The sequence below is a fragment of the Chelon labrosus genome (assembly GCF_963514085.1).
Source record: "Chelon labrosus genome assembly, chromosome: 9".
NCBI classification, from domain to species: domain Eukaryota; kingdom Metazoa; phylum Chordata; class Actinopteri; order Mugiliformes; family Mugilidae; genus Chelon; species Chelon labrosus.
The window spans coordinates 11,667,185-11,687,884 of record NC_140359.1 but is presented as its reverse complement, the minus strand read 5'-3'; the positions used below and the strand labels follow the sequence as shown (position 1 = coordinate 11,687,884).

General features: G+C 42.9%; 1 protein-coding gene across 1 annotated transcript in view; it reads right to left on the bottom strand.

The window, feature by feature from the left end:
- The window catches only part of bmp1a (bone morphogenetic protein 1a), a 28,685-nt gene that overhangs the window by 6,893 nt on the left and 1,092 nt on the right, over positions 1 to 20,700 (bottom strand). The window contains exons 2-10 of the mRNA XM_084550690.1: positions 13,374 to 13,487; positions 10,315 to 10,440; positions 9,421 to 9,538; positions 7,925 to 8,103; positions 7,647 to 7,752; positions 2,481 to 2,605; positions 736 to 851; positions 458 to 560; positions 5 to 121 (exon numbers count right to left, since the gene is read on the bottom strand). Of these exons, the coding sequence (XP_084406816.1) occupies positions 5 to 121; positions 458 to 560; positions 736 to 851; positions 2,481 to 2,605; positions 7,647 to 7,752; positions 7,925 to 8,103; positions 9,421 to 9,538; positions 10,315 to 10,440; positions 13,374 to 13,487 (1,104 nt within the window). The remainder of the gene's footprint in view (positions 1 to 4; positions 122 to 457; positions 561 to 735; positions 852 to 2,480; positions 2,606 to 7,646; positions 7,753 to 7,924; positions 8,104 to 9,420; positions 9,539 to 10,314; positions 10,441 to 13,373; positions 13,488 to 20,700) is intronic.

Below are 20,700 nucleotides of genomic sequence, written 5' to 3'. Positions count from 1 at the left end.
TTACCCTCATAAACGGCGGAAAAGCCTTTTCCCACCCAGTTACTGCTGCTGCGGAACTCAATCCACAGTCGGCTGTCAGTGGAGATGATTGGCTCAGGCAGCTTATCACCGCAGAAACGACCTAGGTCACAGGTGAAGGCGCGCGAACAGAAACAAAGATTTAATCACTACAGCACCTGCAATAGCTCAGAAATTCCTCTACACAGCCGTCTACTTGCCGGGATAAATTATCATCTTTATTTTAACATTTAACATTTAAATATTTTGCATACCGTTTGTTCTGAGTATGACTGCACATATCACTCATTCCTGAACTAAATATGTTTGAATTTTGAACTATTTTCTGGACAGACTTAGGGAGATGAGTGGGAGGGTGAATTAATCACTAGTCAAGAAATATATCATTCTGATTTAATCTTTAGTTGCAGGTCTACATCACTCTCTAGTGAAAGCTAACCTTTGAGCGGTGCCTTTCTCCAGTATCCATCTCGGATCTCCACGTGGTCATACCAGCACAAGTGACTCCTGTAAAGATCCATGGAGGTGAAGTTCAAAATGATCTGAAAAATCAAGGAAGCCTGATTACTGACGCAGTAGGGGCCAAAGGTCAAACACAGATATACAGTAAGAAACACAGCACCACCACATCAGTGTATTTAGTCAGTGGTAAACCTTTTTTTTTTCTTTTCTTTCAGGTATCTTAAAGTTGTTCTGACACTTTCCATATGCTCATACCTTTTCCCCTGGTGTGACTGATATTCTCCAGATGCAGTGCATGTAGGCCGAGTATCCATTAGGGAAGCCGGGAGACGAGAAGTTCCCGCTGCTATCTTGCAGACTGTCCCCACATCCTGTGCACAAAAACAAACACATAGAAACCTGCAGGTAAGCAATAAGCCATGAACGTGACGCACTGCCAATTAATTCCCTGCCCTAAACCACTAATTCAAGCTACACACACAAACAGCTCTGAGGTAAATCTCCTGAAACCTTGCTGCGGTGACAGATGTGGGAAGTGTAACACTGAATGTGAAGTAAAGGGCAGCTCTTTTATGTTCAAAGGCACATCTGCTGGTAATACTCACCCATAACCCTGCCTCTCACCCTTCTCCTCCCCCACATACTCCAGATGATCACACAAAGGAATGGAGACACTTTCTCTGAGCATCCTCTGAAAATAAACCTGGCCGTCTATAAATAACCCACCCCCCTGGAGGATGTGATGCATTATGTAGCCAGTGAAACAACAACCCGTAGTCTGACTGGCAAAACTAAGTGTGCAAGTGTGCGAAGACCGATTCCAAACACAATACACGGCTTGATGAGATGACTGAAGGAGGCCCCTGCCAAATCGGGGAAAAATGTGTTTAATTAAGAGAGAAGGAATGATAGAGAGTAGGCTGGTATCTTCAGTTGTCCATGTTGAGAACTGTTTACGCATTCACAATTACCAGTGTGTTATTTTTACCCTGGGCTGCATTTAGCAGGAGTTAAGAAAACATCTTCCCTGCCTGTTTGCATTCACTGCTTCCCTCGAGGATTGTGTGTAAGCAGGCAAAAACGATGAGCCCCGAGCTACAAGATGTGTGCAAAAGCGCTTGGCAAAGGTCTGCCAATCCTGCAACATTAACAAGCGCCCAGGCACACACACCGGGGATGACAGGCACACCCAGGAATGCTGCATGAATGGGAGATCGCTGGCTCTTTAAGGAATTATTTCCAAGAACACGGGGAGAGACTCACTACCTCATCCCACACGATGTGCGCCACATCATCCAGTGCTCCTCACGAGACAGCGATGGTCGTGATGAAAGAGACAGAACACTTGAACTGACACACATACAGATCCATTTACAGTCAAAACTTCCACTCTGAAACCACACTGGCTGGTCCGTCTCTGGTGACCCATCACTATGTTTATTCACTGAGCTATAATGTGAGGCTGACAACTCAGCTATCCTGCTTGACCTACAATTAACTGTCTGACATCGAATGCATTCAGCAGAAGGCCGTTCTTCAGTGTACATCTGCTAATGCCATAAATCCAGTTTACTTCCACAAAATTAAATCGTCTCTCTGTCCTCTCTGGTGACATAAACAAAATGAGTGGCTCGGAAAAGTGCCAGGCTTACATAACTCTCCTTAGTGTAAAGCTGCACAATTTACATTATACTCGCTGCGATGTACAGACATTGATTCCCAAATCGCATTTTAGTCATTTCTTCGGAAGACCAGCTGTTCTTTAGCATCTATCTGGGAAAGGGTGATGACAAACTTCCTGTCCCTGGATAGTGTTTACACTCCTCCCATCTTGGGAGCCTCAGACGCTGTAGCCAAGGAACCCCACCACATCAATAGTAGAGGCACACTGGGGAAGGAAGGGGGAGTTACAGAGCTCTCTCTCAGGGCTACGTTGTGCGCACATGCAAAAATAGACAGGAAAAACCCATAGCAGACAGGATCTGTCATTTTGGTCTTACTGGAGCATTTGTAGAGTTTGCGTGCCTGTGCAATATCCCCTTTGCTCAGTCTGGTTCTCTGGCCAATGGGTGGTCGCACTCCGTTCACATCATAGCGTGGCAGGATGGTGTCCAGGAAGATGCCTCTGTAATTCAGAAAGCGAGATTGATGTTAATAGTGCATGGAACCCAGACAGCATGCACACGATCCTGCTAACTATTCCAACACACCACATAGCATGTTTGCTCAAGTATTAAGTGACTTACAATTAATGAGTGTGATTCAATCACTGTCAATATTATTATTAACTTTCTAAAGGACTGAGAGGACAAAAGATAAATGCTGCCAGTGTTGACAAAGAAAGAAGAAGAATTCTTTAAATCCAAATACCAGACAGAAGAGGAATGATGAGATCATTTTCAGTCTTCTTGGATTAGCATTTAAACACACTAATATTCACTGATCAGTCACAACATTAAAACCACTGCCAGGAGAAGTTAATAACATTGACCATCTTGTGAAAATACAACGTCCTGTGGTGAAATGTTTGGACCTGGCATTCGTGTGGATGTTACTTAGACATGTAGCACCCACCTAGACCAGACCAGTCACCCCCACCCCATAGCAATGACACTCCTTGATGGCAGTAGCCATCCCCAGCAGGATGCAGCCTGATACAGGCACACACATAAAAACGGTTTAGGAACAATTCAAAAAACATGAAAAACTGCACAAGGTGTTGAGTCTGATCCACAGAGACCCCTCCCCTCAACCCACAGGACCCAAAGGCCCCCACTAACAACATTCTGTTGCCAGACACCACGGGACACCCTCAGAAGGCGCATATCCAAGAGAAACCTACACAATATTAGGAAGGTGGTCATAATGTTATGCCTGATCGGTGTACATTTTGTTGTCTTAAAATGTAAAAATATTCATGGGATCTCTTATGTAAAACCACATCTGTTAAAATAATTCCCATAATTAGAAGGCTCTATCTAAAATGCTATGTTAAAGGCCTTCTTCCCCATGTCGACTTCAAACCTTTAAGGTAATGTAACCAGCCACAAATACGCTTGACTCAGTTTTCTACTCAATCCATTCATTAGAACCGTGATGCTGAAAATCTTTAGTGGATCCTTTCAACTCATACATGTAACATATAATCAGTGCGTGCGTGTGTGCGCGCAGGCCGGGAATCTCCCTGGATGTCACTGATTTTTCTTTGATGTCTGCTCTGACAGATCTATGCGTCTCTGGTTGAAATGCAACAGATGGACAGTTGCAGTCACTTATCACAGTCTTCCTTTGAGGTCGGGGTCACATGGTCTGTTTTTAAGAGGTTAACGCTGAGATCATTCTTCACACACGTCTGCCCTACAGATGGACCAAAACTAAGAGCTTAAGCCCGTCGCCAGAGTTACTGAACGTTTAAAATAAACTTCATAAGCTGTGAAGTGAGCAACGTGAACATCAGCCACATTCCTGACAGAAGAAAAATTCCAAATGAAAACTATAACATTTATCAGGTGTGTCTCGAGAGCTTTAAATATGGCAGGACAGAAGAGTTAGTCCATAAAGATTCATTTTCACAACGCTGCCTCATATGACACTTTGCTAGTTTATCATCTTCATTTTTCTTTTATTGGCGAGGAACGGCCTAGCTCCCTGGCTGTTCCCATGGTGACATGCCTGTCAACACCAGGCATGTGCAAACAGAGCAGCCTGAGCTAACAGTTTAGATTCTGACTGCCTGTCTCTCTGTGAGCTACCAGCATCCCGTATGCTGGCTGTTGGTAAAAACGCCACTCCAGTTGGTGTCCGAACAGACAAAGGGCACACTGGCAGGTCTCTATTTGAGTTGGCACTGCTCCATGCACCAGTCCTGAAAAATATCTGCGGAGCAAAGGAGGGGGCAAACAGAGCTGTGGGTCGGGTAACACACCAGAGACAAAAAGCATAGGCTCAGCCCTGCTTGTCCCCCAGAGACGCAGCAAAACATCAAGACAAGCCATGAAATCTTCCGAACAACACCCGCGGCAAACGCCCTGGCTTCCCACGGTGATTTACTGTAAAACACAGCGCAAACACACTGCCTGACAAAGGGGCAACAAAGAAAGACACTGGCACAGGTAAATCAGCGCTACACAGAAAGTGCTCAGAATGACTTGTGAAAAGCTAACAGGAGCCTCTCGTCTCCTTATACAGTACTGTGAAACATTCCCCAACAGTGACGGCCATTCCTCTCTCTCATGTCTTAACAGTCTTATTGATCACCACAGTTCCACAAATTAGGATGGGAACAGAGTCTGAATCAGACTAGAAAAAGAGAACAGGGTGGATTTCACCACGTACTTTGGGTATGGACGCCTCAGTCATGCGGCAAGCTGGAAGGCATGCTGCAAATTTACAGGATTAGGAGCTTAAGTCCAAATCTTGACCTGTGAGTGACAACAGCTACGTGGGGTTGTGCTGAATGGACTAAAATCCCATATGAGATAAAACTTTCCCCTAAAAGACCTTTTTTAAAACAACATATTTATCTTACCAGTTGCACCAGACTCACCGCTAGTGAGAAAAGTTTGTTGTTAAAGTAGTATAAAGTGAGAGTATTAAGTTTCATACCAGTTCTGTGTCATACCAGATGTTACTCTATGCCTCGCTGTTTCTTTTTTTAATTTTTTTTTATCATTTCCATATACGGCAAACGACACTAAAACCAAACAAAATCAAACTCTGCAAATTCCATCCATTCTGGCCAAATTAATTTTTGACCTGCAGTTTGGATGCATGGATCCAGACAGGAATTTCTGTACATTGGCAAACATCCAGCCTCAGCGTCAGTTTAGACAAAGATTGACTCTCTCTGCCTCCCAGAATATGTTTGCCGCAAGATCATGGCAGTTGATCTGGAAAGAGGCCACTACACTGAGACAGTAACCAGGGCATGGGAGAGTTAGTGGTCGGGAATAAATAGATATATGTGGATAGACGTGCATACAGCTGGTACAGAGGGCCAAGTGAGAACAGTCAACAGCTGTTTTTTATATCAGACTGAGGTAGTAGTGATTATAGTCTGTTTTGTTTTTTTTGGACTTTCATGCACCCAGCGATCACATTACACCCACTATGACTTAGTGAGGGCTGTCACAACCGTCCTAGCTATAGGTGGAACAACGTATGACTGTGACTGTTCCTGCAGCTGCCGCTGTGCATTAAAGGCAAGCAATTAATTTAAGTTCCTATGTACAAAACCAAATTCATATCCTGCACAGGAGGCAACCTTTAAATTCATGTGACTATAAAGTTGTCATAGCTTTATGCAGTCAGGTAGTCAAGAGGCCACTTTACAGTGAAAGTAGCAATGTTTCTGTAATTATAATAATGAATCAGAAGCTGAATCTGAGTCAAACTCTCCCAGGAGGTCTGTTTCGGCTTTTGCAGTCACCCGAGTGGTAAAAAACATTTAAAATCATCCGCAGCCTACATGTAAATGACTAATGCAGGAGGCAGGATTGCTAGTGTTTGTCATACGGATTTAACACCGCAACTCCAGTGCAGTGAGGAAAGCCTAACATCTGGCAGGATGTCCTGAAGGTCATCTGGTGACAAATGTGACTAACATATGAAGTATGACACACGCAGTTCTGCTTTTACAAACAGATGTTTTTCTAAGCAACATGTTTCCGGTATTCAATGTCAATTCTGGCTACCACCGTTTACCAAGTTCTGCTTCTTTATCAGTTATTTACTTGCTGTCCAAAGTCAAGGTGCACACGTTTGAAGGTGTGTGAATGTATGTCGAGAATCTGGGGAGCATTAAAACCTGGGCAGAAAGTTTTCCTGGAATTGCAATAGAAACATTAATTAAGGCCTGAAAATTTCCACTGCCTTATTCTTTACCATATGGAAGTGGTTTTGGAGGGTGAATAAATTGTGCTAGGTGTGCAGAAGACATTGAGCAAGGCCTTCATTATAACACCTGAGCGCTGTGAAGGTGCTTAAATACTCTGCAGCGGACAGGAGTCCATGGAGTACGCTGCAATAACATCATGTTTCTCATCATGAAAGCACTTTCAAAGGACTTTTAGGACCATAATGAGATGGTTTATGCTATGAAAACACTTTTACAAGAAGCTTCTCATAACCTTGGAAGAGGCATGCAGAACCTCTGTTGTGATGACGCAGGGCTACTACTGCTGGGTTAGCTCAGCCACCAGGAAAAACTGCTTTACTGGGGCTGCTGCTGCAAAGCAGCGGGAACCGAGGAGAGTGGGCCTAATTAAAACAAGCTGTGGAAAGGAGCTCATCCCAGACAAACACTTTAACTATGGCTACAAAGCCTTGGCTTTTACTTAAAGAGAAAATACAAAAGCAATCACTTTGTATTTTTCAGAGCTATTTTAATCATTCAATAATTTTAATGCACAACATCTACTGTCATACTGCTAGTTTTGCATAGGTTAGGCACAAGAGTGGTGAAAAGTGTTAACGATACTGGTTTCAGTGCCAGCAAAGCATGAATGGACCATAAACCAATTTAGAGAGCTCCACTCAGGTCTGAAATGAAGAAGCTAAACGGAGCCAGACACATCCAATTTCCTGTTAGAACTTACTTCATGAGCCACGTAAATTATCATTTGACCGTCAGTAATCCCAGTATGGCAATAGGCAATCTTGTTGTTAATCTTGTTCAAATATAACATAAATTACAATCATGCTTCTCCAGGTCCCTTAAAGCCCACTACCATATGAGGACTGATGGTTGAAATTAAAAAGACCCAGCCAAAACAAACCTACAAAAGAGGCTGAGGACCATCATATCATATCAAAAACAGAAGCTAGTGTAAAGAAGAAGCTTTTGAAAGATCTACCCAAGACGCACCTTCTCCCAATACACCAGGTTCTGTCTCTTTGCACCAAAACTCGAATATTTAGGAAGCAACACAGATCCAAAACAGACATTCAAATAACAGCTGTCTCTTTCTAAGCTCCATGGCCTCAGGCAACTTGTTAGTTTTCTTGTATTTATCAAAAGGGAAGAATTGAAGGTTTCATTGTTTCTTCTTCCCAGGATTTGGGAACCGAGCCACATTAATCACCAGACACAGATCTGATTCTTTACAGATCTATACAGTCACTAAACATAAGGGGGCGTATCGAGTGGAACTTGGCTTGGCTCCTACCTGGAGAATGTATTCCTGGCATAGTGCATGATACTATCAAAGTCATAGACTTCTCCCAAAGAGTCCACCTCCCCTGGCTCCATCTTCAAAAAGTTGTACTCCTGTCCTGTGAAAGGAAAAAAGGAAACACACAACTGATGTCAAAGGTGAATACTGACTGCCATGATGAGTTTTATACATGCAACATATATTCTGAAAGTATAAACATGCGACTCTTCTGATTTTGTATCTCTTACACATTTTTTACTTAGAGATTGCTGCTAGGCCTGTGCCCCTACCTGGTTGAATGTTGTCCCTGATGATGCTGACGTGTTCGTCTCGATCAGGCCGAGTGTGTTCGTGCCAGAAGCCGATCACATGACCCAGCTCATGCACCACAATGCCAAACTTGTCACAGTTTTTCCCAATGGATATGGCCTGGGGTCCCCCTCCGCGGCGACCCACATAGGAACAGCACCTGTGTATCAGCAGCCATACAAACAAAGAACAGTGTTTACAGAGTCCAAATATAGGACTTGACTTAGCGTATAAGTAAATTTAAAAACTACTCACAAGTGGAAACAAATGGGGGAGAAAAAGAAGGAATGTGTCTCTGGCTGCACATGCTTTAATAGCTCTGACATTACTACATGGTGTTTATGTATTAAAGTAGCTTGAAAAGAAAACATCATCTCATCAAGCTCTGGTCTGTGCTATTAAAGAGTCATATGAGGCGTCCTTCCATCCATCCATACAGGAGTGACATTCATTCACCTGCATGTCAATGCAAATGCTGAGAGTGATGGTGGACGTTGGCTGCAGAGCATCTCAGTGTGATATGAAAGGTTCAGTGTGGGAGTCTGCAGGATGGGCACACACATTATGGCCCTGTGGGCCAGACAGCCGCTCTCTAATTACTGTGAGCCAAGTCAGGCTCTCCTGAGACACGCCTTGAACTTTGCACAGGACAGATGGGGGCCTGCTGAATATGCAGCGGAGTCAAGCGTTCCCACTGCTAACCACTGCTGCCTATGTGGATAATGTCATCCTTGTTGCTCCAGTGGCCAGTTACCAGGCTAAAAATGGCTGTTAACAGTTGGCTGGAAAAAGTTAGGTTTCATGAGTTGCATCCGCTTTCTGTTCGGCTGAATGTGTTGAATGATACAAAGCGGTGGGAGACGTACATGTTGAGTAATGGCATAACCCCATTTATAAACTAAATCTATGTGAGGTTGGCGTGTCACCTGGAAACCTCGCTAATAACTCTCAAAATCACAAATTAATGGGCTGCGCTGGTTTGTGTTCCCAACAGCACCAAATGCTTTAATTAAAAAGTACTTTGTCATGATGTAAAAGGGCCCTGCACGTCCAAATAAACAGGTTGTCAATAGTCGCTTAGCAACAATAGCCACAACCAGCACTTCCTCTGAGTATCTGTTAAAACAGAAATGATGAGTGGACAGTCAGCCTAACTGTGCGATGTGGAAAGTCTGAAGAAGTCTCTCCCTTGTGTGCTATCCTGTACAACATGTATGACACAAGAGCTCAGTGACTGAACGGGAAATTCCTAGACACTGAATGTCAGTTCCTTTCAGGACTGGTAGGGGCTAAAATAACAACTCACACAGCAGAGAGACTGCAAACAGAAAGGACGAACAATGGTGAAAGGCTGCTGAGCAGGAGGCAAGGAAAAGAACTTAGGCGTAAAGCAATTAGCTGTATATGGTGAAGACTCAACAGAGGCGGACCTTTGTTCGGAGCCTACATGCGGGAGCTAAAAACCCCACTGACTCACCCACATGGTCGATAGGTGAAGACAATATAGCTCTCCTCCTGTGTCCTCTCAATAAAGGTCACACAGGTGTGCTTCTCCCAGTGCCGCATGGCTTGGCGGAATATAGCCCGCTGGCTGCCTGAATAGGATGTCAGAGAGGATGAGAAAACACAGTAATTTGAAAAAAGGAGATGAATAAGACATAAAGTGTACAGCTGACAACAGCTTAAGGATCTGCAGTTGGACAAAGAGTTGATAGAAATAGTCGTAACAGGATGTAAAATCAGTTTTTCACCCGGTTAACAACCATATCAAACATATTTTTAATACTAATACTAATAATTTTCTATATTTCAAGTCAGTATGGCACCAATTGTTTCGCTTTTGAACCATAACTCATCACACTTCCCAGAAACAGAAGCTGAAGCTGAAGCTGAAGATGACATGACAGGACAGGACATTACAGCTGGGGATTTTTCTTTCAATTTGGAGAAATTCTTCTCAGGATATGACACCTCAACGCTTATTCGTGCCAGCAACACCCCCGCTCAACAGAAAATATGACGAATGAAAGACTCGTGTAATTTTAACCACACCCAAGAACTACGCTTTAGATTTCATAGCTGTGTGATCTTTAAAAGGGTCAGTGTGCAGAATTTAGAGGCAAATATTAGCATGAATGGAAGACAGATTTCAAAGACTGTGTTTTGATGAATGTATAATCGCCTTTTTCTACAGATTGTTTTGTTTGGAATGAGCGCATCATATCTACAAAGGGAGCTGGCCTACTTCCGTGGAGCTGCCATCTTTATAGTCCAACAGTGACTCAAGCGGTGGCCACCGCAGATTCTCCTACACTCTTAGGAAGAACCTGCTCCTGATCTTTTATATCATGAGTAAATGGTTGTTACTTACCGCTAAAGTTACCACTGATGACATAGGGAATAACACCTTCAGGCCAAACACGTTCCGGTCTGGAGGTCGCAGCCCTTTTCCTTCGGTGTGAACCTTGCCTGCTTTGATTATTTTGATTGGCTGGTGCTGAGGATTTCAACCAGACAAGAAAAACATGGAGGATTCAGTACATTTCTTAGTCTCACAGAAAAAGCGTTTCTCCAACATTTGAACAGAAAGACACTTTTTTGTACTTCTGGATAGTTGCTTTGGTGACAAATCACTTTTTGTTCTGAAACCAAGGCAAGGAGCTTATAATTTTCTCATTAAAAAATGTACTTAATCCCTTAAAGAGACATTGGTTCAGATAACATTGTGCTTCTTAGTTTTCACTGGATGAATTCTTTTCTTCTTTCAAATTAATTTCACCCTGTTAGGTATAAATGTTACCATGGAGACCAAGCCCCGAAATAAACCTGGGGATTAAAATGAGAAACATCCATAATGGCACATACAGCACAGCAGAACAGGAGCGACTAATATACATGCAAATGAAAAGTCAGACGTATGAGTAAAGTTTTCAGAAGATTTAGTAAACGATGCATCTCTGAAGCAAATTAAGTTTTATATGATAAAATAATTACAACACTGGTTTTAACTGGTTTCTTATGTTCCGTGTCTTGAGAACGATGAGCTCACTTTTCAACATGACATATGGTGAACAATAAGTGATGCTTTTGCCAGGATTTTTATTTATTTTTTTTTAACCGTAGTTATGAGAATTTGAATTACGTAAATGTTGACTTTGGATTATGTGCGCCATGTTGCAAAACCTTACAAAACCACAAGAAAGGAGAAGTGACTCCTTTTTTTGTTATTTAAGGGGATTGGTACATGTATGTAAAAGGGGAAACTTTAGGGGTCTGATCACTGAGATTGAGAACTGCTGAACTACATTTAAGCACTGTGTGATTTTAATGAGTGTGTTGGGAAGGAGTCCTGAATTCAAGTCACACAAATACAAGATACACAACTTTAATGCGCTGAGGGGCAGAGGCTCGACTATAAAAGGTAATTTCACACAGGGTTTTGTTTTGTTTTTGTGCAAGTGTGTGGAAGTCAATCTGCCAGAGCAAAAAACCCTTCTGAATCCCCATGACAAAATGATACGTGTCCCTGTTCAGAACTTCATTAAAAGATGGATGTACCATTTATTAAAACAGTCAATTAAAATGTCGACCTCTACATATTGACCTTGAGAGTAGTACAGGGATTCCTGGCACAGCTTCACCCACTTCCAAGGTGTATGGAAACGGAAACTAGAACTACTCGCTAAATTTGATTAACATGCAAGACAAAGTGTGCAATTATTATTTTTTTTTTATTAATATGGTGGAACCGTATTTTCAGTTGAATGTCAGTGTGCAGAAGCAAATCCTCGCAGCCTGGCGAGATCAATTAGCAGGGACACTTGTGCATGTGTTGTAGAAAAGGCTGATAACAGCCAAATCTGCTCAGCTAACTGATAAGAAGTGCTGGGGGGGACAAAACTTGTGGAAGATGTGTTAATTCCAATTATCTACCATCTTTATTCACTGTTCCTCGCTATTTTTTTTTCTTTTTAGAGCAAAGCCTTTATCTCTTGTCGCTCGTTATTCTGACTGCGTTATATATTTAACCAAATGCTCTACTCTTTGGTGTACAGCATGTAAGGCTGCAGAGTAGATGAAGAGGCACGGCCAGACCTGCAGTGAGGTTATACGTACAGCTGCAGGTTTACGACAACTGAGCAAGTTCCCAGTTCAGAAAGAGGAGATGTGCAGGCTGAACTTGTGTTGAGACATTTTTGGATTCACAAATGGAGTTCTTTGATGCCATATGGAATGAATGAAAATCATGACTTTCTGCACTTCGTTCAGTGGAAGAGCACTGAAGAAATTATTATTTTACTTCCAACTTTCAAGATACGTGCACAAAAACAAAACTACTTGGACGTACATGTGTTAAGTTATATATTCTGCAATATATCACTGTTGGAAGTATTCTAGTCTTGTTCATTTAAGTTGTTTCTTGTGTACTCTAGATATTCAATGTGACCTCGGTCTGCCTTGACCCAATAAGGGAAAACAACCATGTGTAAACTAATCAGGATCCCATCTGTGTACGGTGATCTGGTATAGATACTGGAGTGACAGACTGTCTGTGCAGCCTGAGGCACAAACATTATGATAAATATTTGTCTCCATGCTTGGTGTGCTTTTAAGGGACAGTCTTGTGCAACACCACCATACTGATTGGGGTTTTCATTTTGACCACTAGTCTTTCCACTACATAAACAATTAGATGAGTTGCGACTAAACCACTGAAGTGGACAAATGGATATTCAAAGGTGTGTACCAACAGTCTGCCTGTGTTGCAGCTCTGAGCCGAGACTGTTGTCGTAACTATTTAGTCTGAAAATCAAGCTGTCCCAGTGGATATTTTGAGGAGCGGAAGTTTATTTTTAATCCTTTAAAGTGTCTCTTCTGCTCAGCAAACTCGAGCAAAGAAACAGCAAACTGCCGCTGCTCCAGCACAGACGGCAAACACGCACATGCTTGTTGGTTCACGCTCACGTATAGTTTATAGGACTGCGAGGCCTATTGGCCGGTGCTGACTCACAGCTGCAGTTGCTTAAGTAGCGCTTTTCTATTTGAGAACAACATTCAGACTGACAAAGCCCCGCAATTACTCTCAAACATAGTGCTGCAGGTGTAGGAACGTGTGGTGATAACATGATTGCTGGCATAAACATTCGAAGAGTGCTCATGAAAAAACACAAAGCTGCAAATCAGACAGGTGCTGCGGTCGACTCCAGGTTGGAGAGGATCTGAGTGGTTTGACAGCTGTAGGGGGAAAAAGGCCTCACTTCTAATTATTTCCCAATCAAAAAAAAAACAACCATGTGGTAGCCACGTTCATCTGAGTTCTTTTGTTGCTATCTTATCTAGAATGACAGTTCAAAACTGTTCGCCTCAGCGCTCTAATGGGGAATTTTACCTCAAGCTGTTACCTGTGGAGCAGTGATTTCTGTTGGTTACCTGCATCTGTGCGATTGACAATCTGGACGGTCCTCTGAGCCAAATCTATTATTCTGTCCACCTTAAACATCCGCAGGTCCTCCTCATCTAGAGCAATGTCTCCCAGAAAGGCAGCTGAAACAGACAGACAGACAGACAGAGACAGCACAGGTCAGACGACATGTAAGGCGGTCCCACAATGTGAAGCAGCGGTCCGTGCTTCCCTGTAGCCTCGAGCGTTTCCTGCTGCTCAGACTGAGCTGCATGCGTGGAGGCCCAGTCGAAGCAGTTTAGGACGGCCTTCAGCATGTAACAAACACACACACATGAAAATACATAGCTCATTTCTTCATTGACTCTGGTCAGTTCCAGCCTTCCTTGCAGTGAAATGAAAACAGAGTAGCAGCTCAGGATAACGGGATGACTGCGCTGTCTCAGCCACACACTGCACATGGCCTTTGAAGATCTGTGTACTGAAGAGGAGCGAAAGACTACCAATATGCTTTACAGAAACAAGAACACAAAACACTCTTCTTTAGCACCTTAATAATTGAGTTAATGAAGACTATTATCTATGATACAATGAGATACTGACGCTGCCTTGATGGAGTAATATGGGGCACCTTGAACAAGTAATAGCTCTTTAATGAGGCCAAGGAGAGGAGAAAATAACCAAACAGTGCCATTTTATGAGGAATGCGCTTTATTAGATTTCTTACTGAATGCCCCGTTTCTAAAAGCAGTCCTCTCTGCAGAGACAGGGTGCTCAGTTTTACAGGCTTTTAACACCAGCACGTTTCCAGAATTTATGGCCCAGATTGTATGCAGGAGTTTGGGAGGGGGGGTTCGGGAGAAGGCAAAGGGGGTGGCACTATAATCCATCTCCGACCAGGAGATGACAACGAGATGGGAAGGGAAGAAAGGAAGGAGATATATCCCCTCTGCTCACACCACGGTTCTAACCAGGGAAGGCTGATGTGGAGCTGAAAGAAAGTGACAGCCTTCTGCATGTGTAGTTTAGTGTGAACCCTTTAAAGCGTGGAGCAAATGGGAGTGATTTAAGGTGGTTGTTGCGTTTCTCAAAAGTTGTGAAATTCTTCTGTGCGTCTCTCTTATACAAGCCGTCTTTGCTGCCAAATACACAATAAATTCATTTGGTGTGGTTAGTTTTGAGGCAGCTCATAGATTTTGTTTCCTTTTATCAAAACAGGAACGTCCAAGGGAATGGTGTAATATATTTTGCACTTGTATCAAAGTTTTACTGAGGTCTGAGAGAAAAATGGAGGAAAAACACAATAGAAAGAGAAAGAGAGAAAAAAAACCACTTGGTTCAGGTCTCTGTGCGCCAGAGGAGTATTATTGAAACAGTCTGGAGCTGGCTTTGGTAGATGCAGGCCAGTTTTTCACCCTGCAGGTTGTAGAGGATGCACAGAATGACTGGATTAGAGGCTAATGACAGCAATAAGAAACGGTGTAGATGACTGCTGACAAGACAGGGCACGCACGCAGGATAGGTTTAAATTCCAGAGGTTAAAGGGATCCTCTAATCTGAGTTTGCAGAGAAACAAAAAACACTGACTGACCAAATCTGAGACACAAAACAGACCACTCACAATCAGCACTCATACTGACGGCCACTGCCAAAAACAGTGCAGAGAAGGGAAGCTACCAGATGTTATGCACTATAGGATGGATAGACTGACAAAAGAAGGACATTTTTTTTCGCTTTTATCTTCACATTTCTATTTGATTCCCAGAAGTGGCTGAGGGCTGAAAAGAACAGGCAGTACTGGAACCATTAAATCCAAGTTCCTGTCACATAAGGACATAAGCAACGAGATAAATTACTAAGAGACTCTTCCCTCTTCATATTAACTGAGGGGAATTTAAACGATTGTCAGATGTTTCTGATCACGTTTCTGCATATTATCAGAGTTGTGCGCAAGCCGTGACCAAATAACGAGGTGCAGGCTTTCTCCCACCCCCATGAGGTTCACAGAGGGCTGCGCTCTCTGAGTCCCAATCATCCACCACTGTTCTGGAGACAGGCCGATTAATCCGCAGTGTCATTGTTCTCAGACAACAGTGGAGACTGAAGCGAGCAAATGCACAGCCCGGTGGCATTAGGACTCATTTCCCCCGGGCACAGCAGTCGTCCTGGAGACGCTGTTGCAGGTTTATGGAAAGACTTGCAGGGATTGTGAATTAATCCCCTTGTCTCCTGGCATTAATTATCAGCAGACACACGGTTTCAGGAATCTTTTGAACACAACTCTGGGCTGGGATTGAGGACAGGCTGTGAACGAAGGTGATAAACTTGATACGGAGCGCCGTAGTACAGACACAGAGAGAGAGAGACTGGCGTGTTGTACAGTAGATTACAGCCTAGAATGTGGCAGATGGCATGTGATCACTGCAGAGTACAGTACTGCATCGCTTTCCAAATATTATTCATTACTTAAATGACAACAGCTGCAGCTATATTGATAATATCTTTGCAGAAGAGTGAGGTAATAACTGTAGGGTTTCTGTTCTAGTCGTCTGTTTTTAGTCAGAGAAACAAATGTGGGGCCTTAAGTTTGCATGCAAATCTATGATACAGACTAATGTGTCTTTATTGAATCACAGGCCACTTCATTAGGTTTCCAACGTGAAAACAAATGCATGCTATTATGACCGTCATGCACTAAATCCCCTTTCATGACTGTTACAATGTGCAGTTTGTACTGGAACGGCGTCAGAAAGGCGGTAATTCAACTGTATGATCATTTTGGAGGATGGAGCTGGTTCTGTTAAACAGTACTGAATTAAACACAAAAGTGTTTCTGTTATTTAGACAATGGGATCATTGTCAACAATGGGGTTATTGAAATAATAGAAACATGTGTCAGTACAACACAATACAATTGAAATGTTCTACAAACCATGAAAACACAACAGCTCTCTCGGTTATTTTGAACAAATGCTGGATACCATAACCTTCATGAAGCTAAGATTTAGAGCAGGACTGTAATAGAATAGAAATCATTCTTTTTCACTAGTATACCTAATAAAGTGGCCAGTGAGCATATAACACAGACATTTAATGAAATGTTGGATTGGACATATTTGACATGTGAACCTTCCCCCTTCACTGCAATTTTAAATTAATCTAAACCGCCATAATCCTCCTCATCTCAGACTGACCCCCATCAATCAGTATATCCAGTCAGATTAAACATGAGACCTCAATCAAATTAATCCCATTGATTTGTGTAATGCCCTAGCCTCGACCTCTGCGGTGTCAAATACTCCAGGACTATTCCCATAAATCTCCCTCCGTGAATACCAGACTGTGACATCTGCCACTGAAACCTGCACAAACATCAATACTAAGCCTACACAGACTCTAACATCAGCCTATATTTAGAGGGCCAGATTTAATATGGGGGCCCCAGTTAACTCCTCTCCATGCTTATAAAGACTTTCAGGCTGCCTTTCCTCATACATGACCTAATGGTGAGGGATGGGAAGGCCTGGCCAATATGTAAGCCTGGAATGCATCACAATAGCCTGGCACCGCCTTTCACAGCCAGTGTTTGGTAACAAACGCTGCAATTTGAATTCCAATAGAGGCCAATAGTGTATTGCGTAAAGGTGATTACCATCTGATGACAGAGTAAGTATCACTTTTCAGGTTTTCATTCGGTACCAGCCCTTTCTGCCAAATCCTGCCCAGTGTAGCCATTGTCCCTGCAGACACTATGTGTTTAACACTGCTCCAAAAAAAACTAACTAAAGCAGCAAAGCCTGTGCAACATGAATATCGAGATCAACTATTTAAGAGGAAAAAAAAACAATCCTATCAAAGGAAAGATGAATTGTATTATGCACGTATGTTGTCAAGTAAATATGGTACCTCTCTACTTTGTTAAAGCAAAACCAGCTGTTATTTCTTCAGCAAATGCTTACCTTGACATTTCCTAACACTGCAATTTGAGACCAAGATGGGAGAAGCAAAAAAAGCCTGCACTCAAAAAAGGTAACTGGGGTATAATTAGAAGAGAGGTTCTGCCGAAGAGACAAACTGCAGCTTGAGGTTCAAGTAATTATTTCCCAATAAAATCCTGACATCTCAACACTCGAGACAGCGTTATTGTCACCACACTGCAGCTTCCCTGTTATTGACAAAATCAGAGCGGCTTCAGCTGCAAAGGGCACACAGCAAGAGGCTGCCTACCCTTTAACATTTCACACTCCATCGAGCCCATTAGCAGATTGGATTCCCCAGCTCATCCCCGCCACTGATTACTGATATACCCCACTGCCAGTCGAACTCCCTCTAATGACTCATCAGCTCACCGACCGTTTGTCTTTTTTAAAATGTCAACAATACACAGTATTTGAGTTCTTTACTTAGATGAATAACTTCGCCTTTGACAAAACTTATTTGGACCACCCAGCCTTCATGTTTCTGCTTGAGAAAGCAGACTAATGCAATTTGGTGTGTGCAAAGAGTAGGTTTTCAGAGAACATATTTTCAAAGTAAAGTTTAAATGGGTCTCTGAATGAGCTGAATCTGGAAGTAATCCTCAACACTTTACACAAATAACAGCTACATGCCGCTGAAGATAACACCTTAAGTATTCGCTACAGGAAAAAAACAATTCTTCAATATGTGAATAATGAAGGAATGACTGCTAAGCTGTTCATTACTGTAGGATAAACTGGCCTCCGTTGAGCTATTTGAATGGGCGCTCCCAAAGCATTTGTTGCTACTTAGGCTCCATACCCGGACTTGGTTTTAATGTGATGCAAGATTAGTTATTACTTAGCTCTGACGACAAACATATTGTTCCAACTAACGCATTGAGATCATGCCAATAGATTGGCTCCCTAATCACCTGAACCCCGCAGAGAGAGAAGTGGCAGGGGTCCTATAATGTAGAAAAAACACCCAGTGTGGGCTCAGCTATACAGCCTGCAATCCATGATAAAAGAAAAGCATCTGCTTAAGTGTTGCTTGAAGGCCCAATCATGAAGTTCAACAGGCAGACCAATCTAATTGCCAGAGCAGGACTGAAGGAAGGAGCAGGGTAATGAGTGTCATCTGTTTTTAGCTGCCATTTTCAGAGACTCAGATTAACGTCAACATAGGAACAGGATATATACATAAACCACTGGTCAGACAAATGCACATAAAGATGTCATTCTGATTTTGTCTGGCGGGAAGCTGCTTTACATCTTTACATCAGATGTTGCCACGAACCAGAGCCTTAACTAATTACATAAAGGCTATCTGGTGAGTAATTATAATGTAGTAGGTGACCTTTATAGAGGCTTGCAAAAACAAAAATATCCAGTTGTTGTATTTTAAATGACCAAATAATAGTCAATGGCCAACGGCAAGTGGTAACAGGAATTAAACTGTCCCTGCTGACAGCAGCCAATTCGTCATAGGGTGCAAACAAACCTTCCAACCTACCAGGCGCCCCTCATGAATGGCCTGCACTCACCTCACCTGGGCTGGTGTGGCACAGAGTAACTGGCCTGCCCTCAATCTCCTAGTCGTGCTTTCCCTTGGCACAAGGTGAATGACCTGGTCTGTGTGAAGTGCTTTCGCCAGTGGGAGGAATGAGCTCGGGGCTCTGGGAGAAAACCACTTGAGGGCAAGAGAAGAAAGGGGTTGTAAAGGTTGACCTCTGCAGTCGAAAAACTTGAACGCAGAAGCATATATGTAAAAGCGCTGACATGCAGAATGGACACCACATTCGGGCACTGCTGTCACAGGAGTGTTTAGACGGAGTGTCTAAAGTAAGAAATGTCTGCGCCGTGAGTGAACGCACACATACAAGTCAAAACAGCGACTACTTTTTAGATTATCATTTAAGCAGAGAAGACAATGAGCGTGAGTGGTTCTCATCCATATTTCATTTTGGAAATGAGTGGATCTAATCCCGGTGGGCTGTTAGAGTCTTAAATGACTTCCTGGGACGCTGCCAAGTTCGGAGTTCTGCAAACTAAGGAATTTTCCACTGGTTAACTCCTAAATAGATGGCATTACTTCTATGTTGTTGCAATGCGTGCTTCAATCGGTGCACATTACTCTCATGTCGGGATAGTGAGGAGTTACTGAAGCCTTTGCAAAAGGAAACATTTTGGATGGATTTTATAAATAATCAGACCGCTTCTTCATGCAGCTAACCAGCCCTTACAAATGTAGCAAGAGTTTAACAGCAATACACCCTTTCCTTTTCACAGGGACCTGAATGGGGGCCCATTATATTCACTTTCAAGAGGACAACAGGAAAACTATTTCACACCAACATATCACCCCTGAATTAGTAAAAATCCTGACATTCTGTTAAGAAAGGACAACCCCACAGAGGACAAGTATGAAATACACTCCTCGCGGGGCATGGCTGCATTAGACGTCACACGGCTGAAAACATTTTCTGGGGCGGAAGCAGCTTGACATAAAAATGCTGACCTCTGGCCACAGAAAGCGATCAAATAGACTCAGTGTAGTGACGTGCAAGGAAAATGAGAAAAAAGGAGAGGAAATCAATAATCCAAGAGTCATTAACTCTATGCTAGACTTTGGCTGACTGTGGTGAAAAAAAAATAGTGTCTGATGTATCAAATGAGCGAGGAGGAGTGAGGAGTAAAAGGGAGAGCTGAGAGACCTTGGACAGGTTTGCCGCTTAGTAGGAAGGAGAAAATCAGGTAGGTGTTGGAAGAGATGGAGACTGGGCGGGCTAAAAGAGTGGGAGTTCATTCTTGTGACCATCTCCCGGCCACCTGCAGGCAGACGTGCCCGGAGGAAACCATAAACTCTGTTGAAATGACACTCTGCACAAACTGAGCGACTAATAATAATAACATCCTCTCCAAGATAAACACCAGTCATGACTGCGGATTATCGAGTGGGAATGTCCTTGTTGAGACATTTTCATTTCAGTACCAACGATTTCTTGAAAACCACGTAAGAGAAAACAGTTTGGATACAAACACGGGATCGTCACCCCTTTGTCAGTTTGCGTCTCAACGCCCCCAGTGACCAGTGACTCCAAGCCAGAGACCTTCAACGAATGACTCAACATAAACAAAGTAATACAAAAACAGGAAGAAACCTCTTAACGACTTATGAGACACTGTTCATTAGCAGCCCTGACCTCTATCATGTTTGTGTTGGACAATCTTTACGGCTTGACGTTTACTCTGCTTCTTAGGGGAATGAGGAGGTGAGTGACTGAGAGTTGGTGGATTAAACTGCGTTTTATAACCAACTGACACATCAGAAATTGTCAAATGCCAAATCAGTAAGCACTTCCAGGACTTCAGAGGTCACTTTGACTGAAGCCAACTC